This window comes from Fulmarus glacialis, unplaced genomic scaffold (assembly GCF_000690835.1).
Source record: "Fulmarus glacialis isolate BGI_N327 unplaced genomic scaffold, ASM69083v1 scaffold10464, whole genome shotgun sequence".
Classification (NCBI taxonomy): Eukaryota; Metazoa; Chordata; class Aves; order Procellariiformes; family Procellariidae; genus Fulmarus; species Fulmarus glacialis.
In genome coordinates, this window is record NW_009208953.1 from 18719 (window position 1) to 41093 (window position 22375).

General features: G+C 34.6%; 1 protein-coding gene across 1 annotated transcript in view; it reads right to left on the reverse strand.

Moving 5' to 3' along the window:
- The window catches only part of LOC104076000 (vacuolar protein sorting-associated protein 13B-like), a gene marked incomplete at its 3' end in the record, with an annotated part of 62886 nt that overhangs the window by 15285 nt on the left and 25226 nt on the right, over positions 1-22375 (reverse strand). Inside the window, exons 3-5 of the mRNA XM_009576691.1 lie at positions 20949-21096; positions 8543-8670; positions 557-791 (exon numbers count right to left, since the gene is read on the reverse strand). Of these exons, the coding sequence (XP_009574986.1) occupies positions 557-791; positions 8543-8670; positions 20949-21096 (511 nt within the window). The remainder of the gene's footprint in view (positions 1-556; positions 792-8542; positions 8671-20948; positions 21097-22375) is intronic.

Genomic DNA, 22375 nt, shown 5'->3' on the forward strand with positions numbered 1-22375 from the left:
CGTCCAGATGCTCCTTGAACTCTGACAGGATTCGTGCCATGACCACTTCCCTGGGGAGCCTGTTCCAGTGACCAACCACCCTCTCAGTGAAGAACCTTTTCCTAATGTCCAATCTGAATGTTAGATCCAAGACTTTTTTTCTTTTTTTTTTCTTTTTCCCCCAGCAAAAGGTGGCATGAGAAGTTTTTCCTAACCTGCCTCCATTCTGCCTTGGAATTCACAACTCGCTGCCCCCTCTTGTTGTGTCAAACCAACTGTTTGTGGCTACACAGTAACTTGAATGACAAAGCAATGATGGTAAAAATTGCACTTCTGAATTCTTTTGGCTTCACCAAACATACAAAACATATCACAGAACTAGGTCTTTGATGATGAGTTTCACTTTGATCTCCATGGGGCAAACCTTGTCATTAGTATTTCTAACCATCAATAATACATAACATAATGCTAAAAAAGCAGGACAATATCAGAAGTTTTCAAAATAAAATGAAGATAATTTTCGTAACAGTTAAAAATGGAAATTAAAGAGTAAGCTTTTTTGAGTTTATCACACTACCTTCTTCCAGGATGGGTCTCAGCACAACAAATGGGATTTCCTGCAATGGTTCCATGTGTTTGTGTCCAGCACTCATAATCTTTATCTGGGGCAAGCAGACGACAAGTGTGCCAGGCATATTGGCCTGCCCATGGTACCAGCTTCGCACAGTCCCGGGAATGTCGCCCGACACAATAGTACTTGGGGAAGGCAGGCTGTCATTCGGAAGGAATACGCAACATGATTGCACTTCAAGCTGAAAAAACAAAGCCAAGAAAGATTTTTCAGAAACGGATTACCATTTTTTCCCCAATGTGGAGTATTCATCTTGGTACAAAATCTCAACTTACTCATCCATCACAGTTGATTGAAAATAGTCTTAGCTTTTAGTTGAATTAAGAAAGATGACACAAAATGTTGGAAAATAATATATTCTTGAAAATTACAATTATGGAAGAGGAGGGAAGAAAAAGTGTCATTTTGGTCTGTAAATTTGATCAGAAAGGTGTTGCCATATAAACCGAACACACATCTATCTACGTTTCAACAGCTTTTTACAAGACGCATAATTGTTCTCACAGTAAAGCTGAGAAAGCCCTCTTTTTGCAGTTCATTAGCTTTTGTTAGCAATAGCTAACCCTCTAGAACTAACCAACATTTTGTATGCTGTTACTTTCTATAAAGACCTATTTCAAGGAAAATTCTGTCTTTGCTTTGTAGTCAACAGTAATGAACATGTATAAAAAGGTTGATCATCAGATAAACTAGGAAAAATATAAACTTTAGTGAAAAACTGACTTTAAAACAAATGGATAGATGCATACATACAAAAAGAGAAAGAGAAATGAATAAAGTTCACAAAATTCATGCAGCTTTTGTCCTGTTTTCATTGCAACTCAGAAGTCGTGCATATGGTTTCATATTAAATAGCACTTTTTTTTTCTTTATTTTCAAGCAATGCTGTTACCCTGATACATTTCTGACCTCATCGTGCTCTACAACTACCTGAAAGGAGGGTGTAGCAAGGTGGGGGTTGGTGGCTTCTCCCAAGTAACAAGCGATAGGACGAGAGGAAATGGCCTCAAGTTGCGCCAAGGGAGGTTTAGACTGGACATTAGGAAAAACTTCTTTACTGAAAGAGTGGTCAGGCCTTGGAACAGGCTGCCCAGGGAAGTGGTGGAGTCACCATCCCTGGAAGTATTTAAAAGACGTGTAGATGAGGCGATTAGGGACATGGTTTAGTGGGCATGGTGGTGTTGGGTTAACGGTTGGACTTGATGATCTTAGAGGTCTTTTCCAACCTTAATGATTCTATGATTCTATTCTGCCATCTCCTTATGAGCTTCTAGCAAGGCTGAATGAGCCCAAACTAAGAACTGAACTCATCACTACTTGTTAACTTAGAGGCGGTGTAAGCTGCAGACTGTTAGTCTTCCTTCGCTCTTACAAGTAATAGCCCTAACAGCCTGCACACTTGAACACTTTGTTAAGCGAGCACAAACTATGATCCAGTTCATTTCTTCACATTGTTTGGAAAAGTCTAGTGTACAAAATGTTGGACATAAGATGTTTTTTGTAGCTGTGATAAAACAACATTTGTTTGCTGTAAAGTTACATAACAGAGTATTTCAATTTAACATCATTAAAGACATCACAGTTTAAAATTGATAACCAAGGTTTGTACTCCATACCCTCCCCTGAAGGCTAATAGTCCCTCAAGACCGTAACAGTGATTTGCAATAGAGCTGGAATTCCTCAGCACCATAAGTACTTTGCCAGCCTAGTGAGGAGAACACAGATCTTCATCTTTATTTCAGCATTTTTGTGACCTTTTGCTTAGACAAACTGACAAGAATTCACTGCAGAAAAATAAAAGTAGAATTTTGCAAAAATAAATACCTTGTTACGTGAAGTCTGTGTTTGTTTCTAGTTTTAGAACTGTTTGAGTTGTAAAATGAAGTTAATTACATCTTTGATAAGTAGTTTATTGATCCAAGGTTGCAGAGTGTACTTTATTTATACTGGATGAAAAGCAACAGTGTATTGTTACAGATGTAACAGATTTGGATTTTTTTTTTTAAAACTGGTAAATTAGTCATTGTGTCAATTTGCAAAGATTTTTACTGTGACACATTACATCGTTTTCTGGTCTATTAGTAATAGGTTGCAGGTCAAGCCATTGTAGGATAATGATAAATAGATGACAAAAGAACTTATGATCAGTATAACTTTTATTTTATCAGTGCATTTGCTGAGTAAACAGTTTATAACAAATCATCCATTCTTCATATATATATCCATGATGATTAACATCAAATGCTGCCTGGATATACAAACCATGTGGTAATAATAATCCAAAAATTCCACCAACTTGGAGAGATACTATACTTCATCACATTACCAGCAGCAGGATCTACTGGAGATGTTTTACAAAGTACTCTTGAGAAGAGATCTCAATACTCAGTAGAGTTTTTACACTTAATTTACAGTTCAGTACAGCTTTGTACTGAAGACAAGTTCTTCAGATCATTTTGTTTTATTTTACTTTGCAGTATCAAGAATATTGAACTGGAATGACAACAGTTTCACTCTTTCAAACTCCTCAGGGAAATTCCTGTTTACATAGGTATTACTTTGCCATTAATTTTCAAACAGCTGAATGGGAGTTGGACTATGAATTTTGGTGGGGTTTACATGATGGCATCAGGCCCTCCATATGTAATATTACAGATTTGCTTACAGATATGGTTTGCTTGCTTGGGTTTCATTTAAAGTTTTAATAAAAGTTTTAATGAATAAATGAATTTTGCAAAACATTATTGCAAGATTTCAAAGGCCAACACAATGAACATATGGCAAAATTCCACGTTTTAGGGCAAATCATGCAATTATTATAATTACATAAGAAATTGCTAACTTGGATGCACAAGGGCCCAATAAGTGCAAAATTGAATTGCACCTGTTGAACTTCTCAGAGGCAGATTCTGCTTACACACAACAATCAACTTCAATGGAATCTGTACATTTATCTGACAGAATCTGGTGATCTGTCTAATAACAAGTTCCAGTGAAGGAATGGAAGAGTGCACCTAAAATGATGGCATCATATGTTGGACAAAAGTGGCAATGTGTGCTACAGTTGCTTCACCAATCGGAAAGTGCTTTAAAATACATGTAATCCAAATATCTTAAAATTAAACTACATCAATAGCATATATTAAAGCTATCATATAAATCTTTTTACACTTTTAAAATAACTGTTAAACTGTGTGTCTAAAATTGTGAATTTAATGTAAAAATGTGACTGATTTATGTAACTGAATATAAACCTGCAGCAGTAAATCTTGCATTAATGTAAGGATCTGACAATCCAAGGGAAAGAAAATGAAGTAATCTGCCAGTAAGAAGTCCTCAAGCTGGGGGTCAGATCCTGTTCATGGAAACCATCTGGTTGGGACCCTCCAAGCCACACCAAACACAAATGATCTTTTAAAAAAATATCCTATTCATTAATGCTTTGCAGCTGCACTGAGTGTTACTTCATTTTTCCATGGCAACATCCTTTCTGTTTCAAGGATCTTATTTCAGTTTTGGTAGCAACGTGTTCTTTTGCCAATACTGAACACATTCATGTGTTAAAGAGAAGGAATTATTACAAATTCTTGAAACAGAATCACCCCCTATTTTCATTTCTATTATGTCAAGGCCTATACATGCTAAGTAACGTACACTAATGATAAACCAATGAAGTAAGCACTATTTTCCCTTCTACTTTTAAAAAGTTACGCAAAGCATATTGCTCTAAGCTTTTACTAATATATAAGCCTAAAAAAGTGCAATGACTTTAAGATCTCTGTTGTATAATAAGGAAAGTATTAAGTTACTGGAAAATACTGGAGTATTTTTAATTCATATTTTATAAAAAGAGAATGTTGCTTGATAGAGAGAACAGTGAAATATATACTGCAGGAGAATTAGGTCTTCCTAAGTGAGGAGGGTGGGTGGGAGGGAATGAAACAAAACAAGTGACACTCCGTAGTTATCCTGCACAAGTGCAATGAAGAGGGACAGGTTGTAGAAGTGTCTTTACAGCCTTTCATGATAGCGATACCACAAGGAGGTTCCCTTCCCTAACCCACATTTTATAGCTATATAAACCAATTAGAGGCATTGAAGATGACCCACAAGGTGACACTCACATAAAGGTGTCTCCTGGGAAGTGGCCTCTCTCCACATTAATCATCATCCATCATATGCTCTCATCAAAAAGGCTAATGTGTTTTTCTGGGAGTTTCAGATACAGAATATAATCTTGCAATGACTCCCAAAACTGCAAAGAACCACTGTTACACATCTTACGTAGGGGTTCTGTTGCAGTCATTATTATAAGACCATACCTCAGCCTCTGACATTCAAATTAGCTCTATCCAATTAGACCATCTGCAGTTGAGCCAGACACGCACTGTTTGTTAGAATTTAAAAAGGCAGGCCAGAAATTGTTTTGAAGTTAGACAAAAAGTAAAAATTATATAAATGGAAAGCAGAGCAAATGAGTAAGAGAACTAAGAGAGCAGGCTACCTGTACATACAGATGAGTATAATAAGGACCAGCTGCATTTTCTCTGACCACTTAAAACACAGTGTCTTAGCACTACACAGTATTCCTATTCTTTTCTAAGAAAGCTTGATTTTAAAAAGTTTTTATTTAGTTAGGAAAATTTCATTTTTTGTCAAGTTTGTGGTAAGTAACCAGCTTAAGAAATCATCCTACCTCGTAACTGCTGAAAGCTGTAACTGCTAAGTTACAAGTCACAGAATCTCTTCCTAACCCATGAATAAAGGCCACTGTTCAAAGAACAGGAACTTTAGTCAATCTCATCCTTACATTTCTGTTCTTTCAATCAATGTTTCGCTTTGACTGAAATTTTGTACAAGTTATATGCTTTAAAGAAAACATTATTTTCAATAATTTCAGGAAACAGACTCATTTTTTCAAATAATTTCAGGGATATTTAAAGGCATGTGGAATATCTGGTGAAGTTTTATATGTAATAATTACACTCTTATTTAGTTGGCATTCATTGCAACATTACTCATTAATTCATTTGCTTTTAATACAGATCCTTCATTATTCTCACTGGAATTCAGCATTAACAACCAATTAAAAATAATTGTGTTTATACTGCGCCACAATTTTAGCAACTATTAGTATGAAGAACACGTGAAAAGTGAGTATTACCCTCCTACACAGCGTAACTGCCAAAAAGACTTCAAGGCTGCATATAAAATCCTACAACAACTAAATAATAAAAACAACTTTTTACAGTTAAGTATGAAAGTCTTTTCACTTAAATACTAATAGCTTACCACAACTTCAATGCACAAAATCTTCATGCAATATTCTATCATGAGCAAGCCAGGGCTAGGGCTAAGCAAGTACCAGCTTTGGATCCAAAATAAACTTTCCAGTTACTTTGGTTCCAAACACATTTACTTACTCAAACTTCCACTAAAAGAATAATCCTTTGATGATTTTAATTTATGAAGTTCTGTTTTATCTGACGACAACTACAGACTTCTCTGTTCTACAATCATGTTAATAAAAGATCCAGGAACATGAAAATAACTTTAGAAAAAACCTTAGAGTCTAAGTGCTCCGGCATTTAACCAGACAAAATATTCTAGAAATTTGCCTTTTTCATGCCAAATGATAATAAAATACAGAAAATCTGTATGAATTTAACATGTAAATATATTTATGTGTTTAATAAAATAAATATATCATACTGTACTTGAACTGAAAAAGAGAGTCATAACCCTTATCTTCTTATCCTCTGTACATTGCCTTGCACAAATTTCAGCTTTCCCATTTAGGCTGATATTGAAGGAAAACAGCTATATATATGCATTTGTGTCTTGAAAAATGTATTTAAATAAAATAGACATACAGACTACTAGCAATAATAAAAAGAACTGCAAGCATATCTATAAATCCTTCATATTTCACTAAGCAGGATTACTGCATATTTGTTTGGAAGCACGTTCTTGGACTTTTCCTGTGGTGTTTCCTTTGAGTCTGTTGAAACTTTTCACTGGTAACATGTAATGTCCTTCTGGCAAGATACTGGCATACACTTTACCAAGTATGATCAAAACATAAGGATGAAACATATCAGAATGTGTAAGCTGTTGTATGAATTCATAGGGCAATTTAATTTTTACAGAGATAAAAGCTAAAAATGTAATTTCATATTCATAATGATGAAAACTGAAAGCATGAGTACCTTACTAAAAAACCCTGTAAAAAGTAAATAAATCTAGAACCTCAAACACCAGAAAGAGTATCTAGTACAAAAAAAATCCTCTGCCAGTATTAGCTCTAATCCGTGAGTGTATTATGTCAGAGCAGCAACATATTTACAAATTACTCTCTGAGAAAACACGTGCCTATCACGGTCATCAGCTTTCATCTCCACAAAAAAACCCACTAGTTTGAACACAACCTTTTTTTTTTTTCTCCTATTTGGTAACAGGCAAACTTCATTTTTAGCTGGTCAGTATCTCAACAAATTCACTTTGCTGGTTGCTCATGTAACAAAGCGTACCTTGAAAAACATATGAGCAGAATATTTTAGTCCTGATTCAATTTTCCCCATTTATAAAGGATCCAGCTCTTCATAATCCTCATTATTATACTATTACTTTTACTATGACTCAAACTGTAAGCCTCATTTATATAGGCAGTCTCATTGTGCTAGGTACCACCCAGACACATAACAAAAATACACTGCTTCCTTCAAACAGCTTACAAATTATCTCTCTTGACTCCCCTGATCTAGCCATTTCAATCTCCAGTGGAGACAACATTAAGAAAGAAGGGAAAACAAGTAAAATACTCATGAAATAATGATGAAAGAGCTGGCTGAAAACTAAAAAGAGTTAAGAGAAAGCGTATCCTCAACTGCAGTATGTTCTGCAATCAAGTCACAAGTCTGATGTTCTTGCTGAGGTAAAACTTAAACTTTCAAACTTTCTAATATTTTGAACCCAAAGTACTTTCCGCAAGAAAGAGAAGTAAAACACACACAGGTTCTGGGATGAGCCTGTATATAAATAAATATATTTCTTGGTAGGAAGAAGAAACAGGCATTCAACGATTACTTTCTGTCAGAAATGGGGGTGGTGTATTTTTTTTATTTTTATTTTAACACAAAAAAAGATTTGCTACTATATGCTGGTGTACCATAAAATACCAATCTCATAGAATGTACTGTTCAAAAGGCACAGATTATAATAATTTTAAGTAGGGTAATATCTAAGCAGGCACTTGATACATACTTGGAAGAACAGAGTCCTAATTCTAGCATTTCTAAGCCATCTAGTATTTGATCATGCAACCTAACACTGGACTTTTAACATGGCCTTTTTTGTGTTTAGTATGCATATATACTGCTACATGAAAACTCTGCTTTTACTGATCAGCGATCGCAATCTAGAGCAGTCTAGGATGAAATGGTTTAATCTGAGTGGTCATCTATTTGTCCTTTATGAAAAGGTATCAAGGAAGCAACTGAGCCATCACTGTATAACATCATATTGTATCATACACCCCAAGAAAGTATTTATCATATACACTTTCCTCAAATATTTTTAGAAAGGAAGGTATTCTGCAAATCTAACTATGGACAAAAATGTGTATAGCTATGTTTATAATACAGAAAAGTGTGACAAGCATTTTTTCTTCATATAATTTTTTTAAGGATCTTCCCCTTAGATATAAAAAACTATTTCAAAAACTAATATTCTAAAACGAAAGCATTCTTTGTTTAATTTACCAAAGATCTATATTTTATTTTTCATTCTCTAAGACTTTGAAACTACTGAAAGAAGACAATAAAACTTGGGAGCTCCTTTAAAAACCCTCTAATAAAAAGCACTAGGATGCATAAAAAGTATCATAAAGTTTGGGAAGACGTAAGGTTTTTTTCTACTTCCTTTTCATCTTACCTGAAGTGTAAGGCGCTTAACTGCATTCCACACTATTCCAATAAATTCCTTCATTCTTTCTTCAGGACTTCTGCAGCTTTCAGATGAGTTCAGCATGGTTTTCACAGGAAGTGACAAAGGACGAGATTCTAATGCAAACAACAAAACTCAGTTACACAAGGAATATATAACTAAGTAATATACTTACTGGTAGCAAAGAAAAAGATTACTTATTTTAAATTCTAAAAGATTTTCTCTCACTATATCTCACTACGGACGTAATTATAGTGTGTCTATTATTAGTTTTAAACTTGGCAATACAACTGTATCAGTTAAGCCTGGTGAGAAATGCAATGAAATGAAATGCTTAAACTTTTTTAACGTAAACTGCTAAGAAAATATTATGAAGAATGCTTGACCTAGGCAAATTAAGACAGTTTTCAAAGTATGATAACCTATTTGGTGACAGAACAGCAATCCCAGAGGTTTTCACATACATTGCTGTCAGTGTAATCCAAAAAAGGTTTTAGTTTTCTAAACTCGTTGTAAGAAATGAAAGACAGCCCATATTAAATTACAGGCTTTGATTTGTTTTCTTCGAAAAATTCACTTAACAAAAACTTGAGTATGCTTCCAAAAAAAGACATACAAATTAAACCATTTTCTTACTTTGTCAAGCTTAAAGGTACTAAAGTATAAATCATTTCCGCAAAATTCAACATTTTCTAATAAAAAGAGGAATTTCCTTAATTTATTAGTTATTTAGTAACACGAATATGAAAAGATTTTAGATAACAGAAGCATTTAATTGAATATGAGCATAGTAGAACTTCCAAAGAGGACTAGTGAGGAGATCAAGTAGTAACTACAAATTCATTAAAGACTATATGAGTGGTATATAGTTTCTCCTGTGATCTCTTACAGAATATCCTCCTTATGTTTTGGGATACCCAAGAAATTACTGTCAGTTTCAGTTTTGGCCTACATGTTGTTGAGCTGACAAAACTGCAGGAATAAATTATGAAGTCTTTGTGACTTCATTTTAAATTAAATTGAAATCAGCACAAGTGCGATAATTTATGTCTCCCAATTATACAGCTAGGAGAAATCTGTGGCATACAAACTACAGAAAAATTCTTAAAACAAAATTATGCTATCAACTGAACTCAGGTGAGCAAACGTATATGCCCCTTGATACGCATCACTGGGTCTTCAGTCAGTTTTGATCATGCAAGGAAACATGCAAGGAATTAAAAATGAAACATCTGAGAGGTGAATTTCTGCCAAGAGCGTGCAATGTTAATGCCACTTGAGAAATTAATTTGTGACATTTTTCCCATCAAGGCTAGAAAAGATCAGAGTTGATTAATATTCTAGACAAAATCCTTCAACAAATAGTATTTTTAATGATCTGAAAAGAAAGGGAAGCATTAACTTTATCAAACTGATGGGGAATCAAAAGATTCAAAAAGAGAGGTGGCCAAAAGAGTGAAAGAGAATTTTTATGGCTGCAGTATAATTAGTCCTCTCAGATACTCTTGGCTCCAATTATGGATCTATTAGAATGATAAAGAATGAAAATTGGATCATGAGAATGTAAAAAGCGTGACATTTCAGGATTGTTTGTTGTCAGCTGTGCTGGAGAGACAAACAAGTAAATTGTTCATACGGAGAAGCAGCGTGGAGTACCTATTTCATAGTATTTTCTCATGTGGACACTTTTATGCCATGCAGTGAGTATTCCGTCCACGTTATAAGTGGATTAAGTTAAAAAAAAGACATTCAGTGAGGAATAGCTGTTCTGCTTTAACTTCTTACCCTACCTCAGTTCACACCATCTTCTCTGTAGTTACGCCCTATACTACACGTATTACATGGTAAGAATTAGGAACAGCTTGAGTATCAAGAAATATTAAACTAAAAGAGTTACTGGAGCATAGAATTCCAGAATACAAGTGTGGGTAAGGGTGAGAATGGTATAAAAAGTCACTGTGAGACTCTGGAAATCTCTCAGGCAGGAATGATTCAGGTCAGGATGAACAGATAAATACAATGTGAAACTATATATTCTACAGCACAATCAGCAGGGAATATCAACATCCTACATCTCTGAAGAAGTGCATTCCTTGTCAGCGGGATCTAAAGCTAGGTTTTGTTCGCTGTGAAACACACACTCTGCTAATTTTCTCTCAATTAGGGGAATCAACTTTCTAATGCCAGAAACAACTATCTATGAATTAAAAATAAAATTAGCTCGCCGAAGCACCACTTGTTTCTCTCCACATATGTGCAATTCAAACCTGCAAAGCTGATTCAAATTCCAGGAATATCCATGATAGACAAAAGCTTCACTGTAATACCCCATACTCAACCAAAAGACCAAAAAAAAGAAACCCTTGAAACCCAACAAACAGATAAGGAACGATTCAACCAGAAATCATGGAAAATAGAGAAGTAGTAAGAAGTGTTTCAGAGGGGAAAGAAGAAACAAGCACAGACGTAACTCCTGAAAACAAAAGAAGAAGGAAGTCCTCTGTTCATTTTCTTCCTGTACTGGTAAGTCCCAGAGTTTTGTCTGAAGGGATGCTGGGACAGAACAATGTCCTAATTCCCCATCAGGCAAGACCATCAGTAGATGACAGTTGCTAAGAGACTGCAGTAGTCTGGTGTGGCTATCGTGTGTGTTTGGCTAGTCCTCTATAGAAGACATGTAGACTGGATCTGCTCCATCTGCCTGTAATTTAATCTCCTAAAATAATTATGCTACTCAGCTACTACTGAACTGAAAACCTAGGAACATTTCCTGGCACTGTAATCAGCCTTGTGTTGAAGCCAGGAGCCAGTCAGCAATAGCTAGATAGAAAATAGGATTTATATGGAACACTTAGAAACTGATGAGGTAAAAAAATGGAGGGAGGTCTGCTTCAGGTTGTACAAGTTGAATTTTTAACAAAACCAGTATACAGGAACATAAAATGTTCCTACTCTCATCTTCTAGTCTCATATTGTGTAATTGGTATTTTTGTAAAAATATACACCACACTATTTCGATCAACTATCAATCACTCAGAGGCTGCCACACTCACCATCAAGTTCAGAACACACACTGGTAATGAAGAGACTTTTTAAAAAGGACTGATCAGATCAATCAGGATTGAGCTATCAGAAGCAGCAGTTTTCATAATGCATTTCACAATTTATGGTTAAAGTATAGAGGGAGTTCCAAGTGGCAATCCTGCAAAATTAATCATAAACGTACTCTCTTCGTAGGAGATGCCACTAAGCAAGTCTTATAGGTATAAATTCTAGATAGAGTTGTCTTTCTTATATAGACATATGCCTCCTTCTTTGTGTTTTTTACCCTATTGGGAACTGGTTGCTTTAGAAGTCTGATCCATAAAATAATTAAAAGTTTTAAAAATAAAAAGATCTTTGGGGAAAATGGTGCTATTCTGTGCTATTAATATTCAGTGACCTAAGGAACAAGGAAGGGAAAATAAAACTTTTGAAGTGTGAAGATTTTGGGCAAATGGACATTCCCTGAAATAAATCAAAGCAGAAAAGACCACAGATCAGAGATTTTCCACTACTGGGTTGAGGACTACTGATAATCTGTATTCACCACTGGCCTCATACTTTCAGTTCCTTCTCTCTCCTTAGAGCTAGCAATTGAACTAAAGGGAGGTAAAATACAATGCTAATACCTTATTCTTAATTTGATTGTGGTACAGATCTACATGTCTCATCCCTCTGGCACAGGACAACTCATTTCTCCCAACCCACTGGGTGCTTCAGGTACCTCATGCATTAAGAGGGCAGCAGCTTCTCACTCGATGGAAAAGGTTATCCTGCTGCAGGCAAACCCGTACTTTCAATGATCGCCAAAAGCTCAGAGAGCTCCTACTGAAAGACAAGGTTCACAAACAGACACCCATGCAGCAGCCTGCAGTAGGGTAGCCTCTCCACCAACCCATCGTATGACTGTACTCAAAATGCATCTGTCATATGACCTCAACAAGCTGGGCAAGCTTTCCTTCCCACATCACATCATCTGTCATATAGCTTCTCACATCAGAACTGAGTTAAGCTGAGAAAAGTTAAGCTATTACAAATTAATCATAGTTACTAAGAGACCATTACAGCAAGACACATGAACATTAATAGTATTTAAAAGAAAAAAGAAATCAAAGGAAAGCATACTGTTATTACATGGCTCTTTCTGGAAAGATTTTTCCTCCGCTAAATTAGAAGTAACCTCCATAGTGTCAAAGAATTCATTGGGATTTCTTAACACCTATTCACATTTTCATGCATTAGAGATGGCTATTTATCAGAAATAAAACCAAAAATACTAAGGTGTTTGCGACAAATGCAAGCCATTAAGGAACTGATCAAGGGGTCTAAGGGATTAGAAATGAGATTAAAATGCAGTGGAGGAGAAAATTCAAACTTCAAACAACTCTGAAAAAATCTAAATGGCCTACAGATTTTTTTTGTGGAAGATTAATTGGTTTCTTCATATGTAAAACAAAACAAAAATTATTCCACCCCTCAAAAAAACCCCACCACCTATTTCAAACTTACTTGCTCTTTTCTGTAAACCAGCAGGTTTTGGTTTCTATGTATAATATTGTGCAAAAGTAAAAACTCAGTGGAACTTGTTATATAAAAGCTTGTTTGTCCTTAGGTTAGCATTTCAATTTTCCTCTTAAGTGTACATATTTTTATATTTGCAACACAACAGAACTAAACATATATGTCTATATATAGAGATATATGTCTATATATAGAGATATATGAAGGCATTACAAATGATTCAGACTTTTGTGTGTGTATATATATATGACGGCCAAAGAAACAAATTCCGTTCTCAATAGAATGCACTTCCACATAATAATTTTGTTCCATGATTTAATATTAAAACATTTTACATATACAAGAAATTGCAAAACCACAAGGGAATATCTTGTTAAAAATACCTCCCATCTTAATGTACTATTTTTTCCCAATCCAACTTAAAAATAAGAAGTTAATCCAAGTAGCAGGCTCATTGAAACCATTAGGTGAAGCTCAAAGCTGTATTTACCAAGATTTTCTGAACCATCAGTATCCATCAGAAGTGTTTTAGAAATATTCACATTTTATTTTTGCAGCATCTTAAGAGAAGTTATTCCCTATACCCCCATTCCTGGATGACTGATATTTGAATTTTTCATGTAACTAAGGTGTTTTTTTTTTTCCTAAGGATGGACTATGATGATCTCTGTGTAAAAAAGTTTGCACTCTTTATCAAGATGCTTGAGAATAAAAGCAGTGCTTAACTAACTTAAATTAGAGCAGGAAGTCCTTTTAAGCGTATAAAAATATGCAATATATTTGCCCACATACTGAAAAGTCTTTGCGTAAATAATTTCTTTACTGGACTTTGAACATTTTTGCATTCTACTTTACTAATGGTGCAGCTAATACACTACTTTTATCAATCAAGATGATAATTGAGCCACACAGTCCCTGACAACTAGCCAGAGCAAGTCCTTTATGCCCAGGGAAAAGGCAGCAGAGAGGTGTAGTGACCAAATTAGAATGGTCATTCAATGAGCTAGTAGCAGAGTAACTGTTAAAATACAGAGGCTATTGATTTTTTTACCAAACATGCCTTTTTCTAGAGTGAACATATGTCAGTAAACAAAGACAAACGTGATATTAACATCGTTGTGCAAGCAAAAAGGATCTTTCTTTGTGAAAGTGGGGGTTGGCTAGGGAATGGCTATGATCCGCGTTTTCTCCCACCAAATTCTTAATGATTGCTGCACTATTTCTGGCAAAAAATACCTATTTAGTTCCGGGAACAAAAAATAAAAAAGAACTGACACTTTTGTACAAATCAATAACAGCCTTTCACAGGCAAAACTAAGCTACTATATTAGCAATTAAAAAAATGTGTTATATGTGTGTTCATATCTAAAGTCCATGCCTGAATTTATCTCAATATGGCGTACCATTCCAAATAAATTTTATACTATGAAGTAAGAATTTCAGCCTTTGGATTTGCTACAACTTTTCTGGTAAATGCAGGAGGAATTCTGCCTCGTTTTCTGCCTTTTTAAAAAAACACTGGAAGTTCCTTAGTCTTTTAAATATAATCTAAAAATAAACATCCATTCTTTCTCCATCAACTTTGAATTTCTCCATAGAGAAAGTGTGTTTGATATACTACATTGGCTTTGTGTTACTAATGTTTTTGAAATCCACACACTGAACTGAAAAAATCATGCCGTCATAACACAAAAGTCAAACATTTTACTAGCTATGAAAACTCACAATAATTCATTTTCAATATAGGTATGTGATTGTCCAGCCTTTAAAAGTTACCATAAATCATTTGTGCCTGGAGACCTTCCTTTTAAATAATCCTTCCAAGAACGAAACCCCATTTATAAAAATACAAAAATCCTTGTATTTTCAGGCACCCTAGGTAAATGTGTGTCAGATTTAAATTCCTATATTTTACTTTGCCTATTTAGCATCTATTTAATTTCATTCATCTTCCGAGATAAATCATCAGTCATACATTTCATAGCAGGCATGAATACATGATAATCATCAGTTCATTGAGCAGAAATAGTGACCTACTAATTCAAATACTTCAGATAATCCATTGATTTCCCACCAGCCAGAATTCTCTCATATTTGCCATTTTTTTGCATTCCAACAGCTCATTTTAGCAAGAATCTAGTTCAGCATTCTAGTTGTACTTTAGGAAAAAAAAAAAAATCAAATCAGTAACTGCATCCGGTTTTCTAAGTAGAGGTCATATTCTGCCACACTGTACTCAACAGAAAGTTTATTAACTTAAGATGAAACTTCAAATAAAAACACTAACACAGCATCAGTTGGTCTGAATAAAATAGAGATATGTCTACATTTAAAGCTTCCTCTTTTCTCCACTTTTATGGAGAAGTATTTAATAGTGGTTCAGAAATATCTCATGTGTATACTTTGAAGGAATTTTAAGAATTACTTGAGTGAAGCTTTCAAAATCTAATTACTAACACTTCCCAAAACAACCAAGATGTTCCAGTTACAGTAAGTATCTAATGACCAACTTATAACTGTGTTATTATATCTACACTATCAAATGTTAGGAAGTGATTGAAAAGAAAAGTGGGGATCTTTCTTTGCCTGGTCTCCTATGGAAAGGAGGCTTATGCAATCCTATACTCTATGCATATGCATGCAACTCATTTGCTTGTCTTCTAATTCCATTTGCATTTGCTGATCAATATAAATCAAATTTGACAGGATAAATATCTCAAAGATACTACATTTCTACAAGCTCTGGGAAAACAAATAAGCAAGGTAAAGAAGGTAGAAATTGGCAACAGGAGCACTGTCATTAGAAATCAGTGACATCAGAAATTAGAGACAATTTGTACAGGACAGAGGATATAAAGGCCATCTAAGACAGAGTTTTGTACTTTCTTGTTATGACACCATCCTCCATCTGCTTGAAATACAAATGAATAGCAGACTAGGTGTAACTTAGCACTTATAAAATGTTAAAACTCTTTAATTATTTCTCTGTAAGAACAATAGTTCCACAGAACAAAATATCAATGTTTCAGAAACACAAGTAAGAGATTTTTCCAAACTGGAATGATTTCATGTCCTATCTTTCTCTCCATATGCACATACTCTTACGCACCGCATACACACTTCCTGCAGAATGAAACAATGCTGGATTCTCTTCTCAGCTTTGAACTTGGGACTGATACTCCATGGTAATACTGAAATTGTAGTGGAATTAAATAAGTGTGCTCTCTAACCTGTGGACTTGATCAACCTGGCCTATGGAAAAAAGCTGTCCAAAACCCACCCTTGTTTAATTCTCTTTTGCAAATGCCCTTGCAATCTGTCCACCAGACAACAAAAAGGAACGATCTGTGGTCACGGGCGTTAGACCTTGTGATGAAAACATTTGCCTGCTGTCATATGCCCTAATGTACACTCACGACATGGCTGAAACGCAGTCACGCCCTGTACCGTGACCAAATACCTGGCTGTTGCATAACAGGGATCAGCAAAATTTTACGTGATGAGTGTACTTTCAGTTATGGGACAGGGCATTTAGTTTTCAGGTGCCTTTGTAAGAGACTATGGGGCTTACTCCAGCTGAAAGGTTCGTGACTTCTTAGATGATACATTAAATTCCACTTACCAACTTCTTACATCCTGTGGCTATAAGAAGAGTCAACTTTCAGGATTCTGAGTGAGAAAAAAAATTAATAACCTTTTCAGCCTCTCTAAAGTAGCTTCTTTCATTAAAAGCGTTCCTCATACTAAAGAGCATGTGTGAGGCTACTTTTCTACTATTACTGAAAAATTAGATGCCATAGTCACTGGGTTACACCTCACAAGACACTATCAAATTTGTGTCTGGGATATGACGGTTACTTCCAAGCTAATGTTGGATGTCACAGTAGATGTTGGTGAAATTAAATTTCAATGTAATGGCTACAAAAAGACCTCACTAGGAGGCAGTAAAAAACCCAATTTCATCTTTAAACATGGAAAATGTTATTATATTTTTCAAACAAAGTGAAAATAATTATAATAATTTAATAACTTAATATGAATGAGATCTACAAGTTATTTTAGTAATGAATGCGCACCCATCTTGAATGTGTGAAAACGGACACTTTCGCTTTAATCATTATCCAATTGCGTGCACAGGACAGCTTTCAAAGACTGCCCTATCCATCTACTGCAGCCCATATCTTCCTGTATAGGTATGCTACATATGCTATACATATATTACATATTTATACACACATATAGCAATCATTTTGCCACTATCCAGACATAAGAGCTATACTTTTATGTATAGCTACAGCTCTGCAAATCACTTTTCGTTGAACTAACAGGGAACTGCTGAATTGCTGAGAATTGGAAGACAAGTGGGATGGAGAAATTGAGGTAAATACTTACTACTTTTTACAAAAATGTTCTGTCTTTATCACCTTGCTTGTTCATAGCCACATCATACAAAATTTAAACCATATATTCTATTATCTTAGTCTGTTTTTGAAGTCTCTGTGGTTAAGGAGATTTATAAATAACTACCATTTGAGACTTAAAAACAGAAACCTTGGATTTTCACAGGCAGATATCATATAAATAGTAGTTTTGCTCTTTTCCCATGCTTCATTTTTGGCAAGGTCTCAGCAGCCATTAACTAATAAACTGAACTTAAGATCAATGTTTTAAATCATTTTACAGCTGTGATTACAAACTGCTTTCATTTAATACATAGGATTGGTTTAAGCAGTTCTCAAGGGAGCGACTGCTGAGATCATCCTAGACTTGAAAAGGATAAATTCAAAATCACCACCTGAATAGCATGATTTTAAGATACAATCTCTTTCAACCTGCAAAGACTATGCATATGTGGCTTGCTATCGATGTAGGAATCTCAGTTTTATCAATGTAGAAATCTCAGTTTTCTGACAACTTAAGGCATCTGTAGCTAGAGCCCTGATGATTAAGAAATACAAGAATCGTTGCCCCTTTTACCTGAATGCTTTTGTAGCATAGGTAGCATTATATGACCTAGACCTATAATCAGTGTGGTATTCCTGGTTTAAAAAGGTGAGACAAACAATGAAAGAAAACTCAGACAGAAAGTAGGTGAAATTAAAATAAAGGAAACAAAGTGAAAAATTATGGGAGCGTGGGACCCAGAAAAATTAGAAAGGAGAAGAATCACAGGCACTCTATTTTTAGCTTAATAAACTAGTCACTCATTCACCATATTCCAGCATATTATATACCCGTAAAGAAACAAAATGTGAAAGAAAGGATCCACTGAAACTTCTCTGAGAATGAGATTCCACCTTTCACACTTGCATCCATCCAACCTCTTCTAACCACTGTAACTGGTGGCTTTGTAATCAAAGCAGAGACTTTTTTTTTTTTGTGACATGACGTATGCGTTAGTCTTTACCGTCCCCTGAATCTTCCACTGCAACACCAATTCTGACAAACAGGGAACAAGATGAACTTACAGGAAAAGCTTCTAAAATCGCATGACGTTTCAGGAGGCTATACAGAGAACAAGCCTGCATGGCACTGCAGTGTGACACGGCTCTCCTCTCTTTCTTTAATTAAGAGAAATCTGTGTGGTCTACTGAAGTAGACAGATAGCATCCCTTTAAATAATTTCATTAGTATACAAGGCTTTTGCTCTTTGGCATTCATTTTATATTTTTATTCCCCATTTTTGCATGTAAATCTCAAATACTTCAGGTGTATTACACCTGGCATTTTATCTCCAGAGTATAACAAATAGGTAGACATTTTCAAACACAGGTTAGCCTTCAAACCAGCAATGTCAGGCACACTACGTCTTAAAAACAAACAAAACAGAGCCTCTGCTGTATGTAGGTAGCTTCACTTAAAAAAATAGTAACTTTTTTCAACAAATTTTTAACAGTTGAGAATTAATGAAACCAAATTTAGTCATCTCTTCTTTAAAAGACTGCTTCTAATTCAAAAAAGAAAATGCTTAGTCAATGTTATCTCTTGAGAGAATTAGTACTATCACCTTTCATTTATTAGTATCAAACTCTATACCACAAAATTGTTTTATAGAGAAGCCAAATATCTGCTTAATCACAAAAAACCCCCAGCATTTAGGCTAAACTTATTTGATAAACTGAGTAAGTATAGTAAGTGGTAGCTAACATAAATGAAATCTAAAAATGAACTTTTCATTTTTGCAGCAACGTGTGTTGTACTAAGTAACTGAAAACACATCTTGATATTGACTTCAAATTAAAAAGTGAAAGAAGTTGAGATGCACAGAAATCTTTTTTTTTGCTTTTAGGACATTATTTAAAATTTATCATTTTGTTTTATCATTTCTGCACTCATACACACAAAACAAAACAAAAGCAAAACTGACGTTCATGGCATTTATAGATTTCGAACCATCTTCTTTTGGTAGACTATTCTGGTGTGATCGTTACTGCAGAAAAGATAATACTCAAGAAGAATAACAAAGGCTGAAGATCAAAACTGGCTACCAAGCTGAGCAGGTACCAGATTGGGATATTAATTTTCAAAACTCAAGTACAAAGCTACTTCTGAAAACTACATGCATACTTTTATAAATTGGTAATTAATACAAACTAATCTAACATCTGTTCATGCAAATAGCTGGTTTTGAACGTCAAATATTCAAAATTATAGAAGTTTCTCTAGCGAATTATACCTTTGTGCTTTGTTGACAGGCACAGGTGGAATTGACAAGAAGAAACAAATCGTATCATTTATGATGTTGATATAGCAGAACAGATGATAAATATAGTTAAAAGAAGAATAGACTTAGTACAGTCATTTCATTACAGGCAAAAATAAAGGAAATTAATAAATGAATGGTAAAAATAAAAGGATAAATGGTAAAAATAAAGGATATTTATAAATGAAATAAAAAATAGTCTTTGAAATGAATCTAATATTTTTACTACCAATGATAACATGGCAACCCACATAATATTCAGCAAACAAATTTTCTGGTTTTAGTCCTTTTTAATCTCAAAATAACAGTTAACCCTACCACTAAGATTGTAATCTCAGTTTCAGCAGACAACATCCTGCAGTACTTCATGATTATCTGGAAGTAAACATCAATGCAAAGGAAAACAGAATTTGTTCAGTGTATTTCAGGATTACTAAAAGTCTCAGCTGGCTAGTCACTTTTTTTGGATGATCTCCTACTTTACTACTTGCAGACAGTACTATATGAATAAATAGCCTAGAAAATCCCAGAAAGCCATAACATCTTGATCAGTGATAACAAACTTTAACTTTAGCACTCTTAAGTAGCCAGCAAATATTCCTAAATTTAATAATTTCTTGAACTCCAGAAACAGAAATGCCAACAAATGCATTTTCTATGGGAGAGTGATTTTGAAAACAGTGAATTTTAACTGTTTATGCACAACTCTTGACTTCCATACATGCCAGACTTCAAGCAATGTGAACAGACCGACTGAAATGAAAGAGATTAATCACAGTGTATAAAGTCTGATAAAATTATGGATTAAATATTAAATATCAAGGCACATAGCAGATATTTTATTGAAAGCACATCTCCTTCATCTCGTTTTAGAAAACGTGTTACATGAAACTATCAGGGCCCCAAAGATAGTACCTAAATGAAAATGAGAAGAAAATTAAACAATATTTCAAAATTGCAAGTTTGATTATTTTTAAGTAAAAAAGTTGTAATTTTCTGGGAGCATATTTCTTTAAAACTGTAAGTTGTTCCACAGTAGTTGCACAGCTGATGCTGTTCAATTGTGGATGCATGTTCTTGAGGGAGGCTGCAAAGGCAGAATGTCTAGTTTCAATTAAGTGATCATACCTGTTACTGTTTTTGTTTTGACAGGACTGCTGGCATACTCAGAGGCTTGATTTGATTGCTGCCTTGCCAAAGGTGCACTTCCAACTGATGCTTCATCCTCTTTTTTTCGAGTTACTGACACAGCAAGTGGAACAGTTCCTACAGACTGCTAGAAAAAGAAGTGCCTTGTGAACCGCACAAAACCAAAACACATTAATATTGAATTATGACATCATGAGAAGCATGTCTTAAGCTACATATTTTGAAATGTATAGAAGACAACTTGAAACAATGATTGGAGCACATATATTTTGAAAACAAATTATGAAACACTACATTCAGACTTGCACTTGTAATTCTTTATTTTAGTCCTGTTAGTCTGAAAAAAAGCTCTATGATAACAAAAAAAGTGAAATATAATTTATTAACTTAAAATACCATGCTTGTTAGCCAATCAAAATGCACACGAATAAACCTGAATGATCACCAAAGCAAAATAATTATCTAAATGTTTAATGGAAACTGGTAAATTTTAGCCAGATATGAAGATCCCAAAGTTTTGCAAAGAAATTTATCAGCCTTCATTAAACTTCAAAAGAAAAGATGCATTGTTACTTATACGCTATTATAGTTGTTCCTCACATTTTAAATATAAAATTCAATTCTGACCACTACTGATTTTGCATTGTTCTGTCTTTCAAGCATATCAATAAATGCCAAAGTGCTCAAAATATGGCATTGTTAAACAAAACTGAAGGCATTAAAATCTAGTTTGAAGGACTGTGTCCTTATTTTAAGATTAGAAAAGAGAGACGTATTAATCCACATGGGTTCTGGAACTGGAGGTCCACAAATGAATACAGTCTATTAGCTTTGTTGTTACTTTTTTTAACGCGAGCTAGAAAAGACAAAATCATTACAAAAATTGGATCCTCAATTTTGCTATACAGTTGTCTGTTGACATTTTGCTGTAGGATTTAGCTGCTACATAAACTGTAGATGTATCCCAGTTGACAAAAGCAGAATATTTCTACCGCTGATTTTGCAGAGGGTTATCATTAAAGATGGCAAAAGTTTTTTCTAAAGATCAGACATTAGCATTACATGCATCTTAATCAATTTTTGTGTAATTTAATTTTGTTGGTATTGGAGCGAAAATGTAATCCATATAGCTGAGTAATGAGAAACCTCACACATTGCGTTAGGAATCTCTGTGGGAAACAAATTCGTGTGAGGCGGGCAATGTGCTTGTAAATTTTCTCCAATAGAAAACAGATCACTGAATCAAGCAGTGTGCAACACGTGCACACATACAAAACCCCAAAACAAACAGAAAAATCATTTAATTGAAGGAGAATGACTTCCAAACGCCTTCACCATTTTCCACTATAAAAGTAAATTAAAATAAGAAATACAATCAACTATTTAATCCTACTCCAGTGAAAACA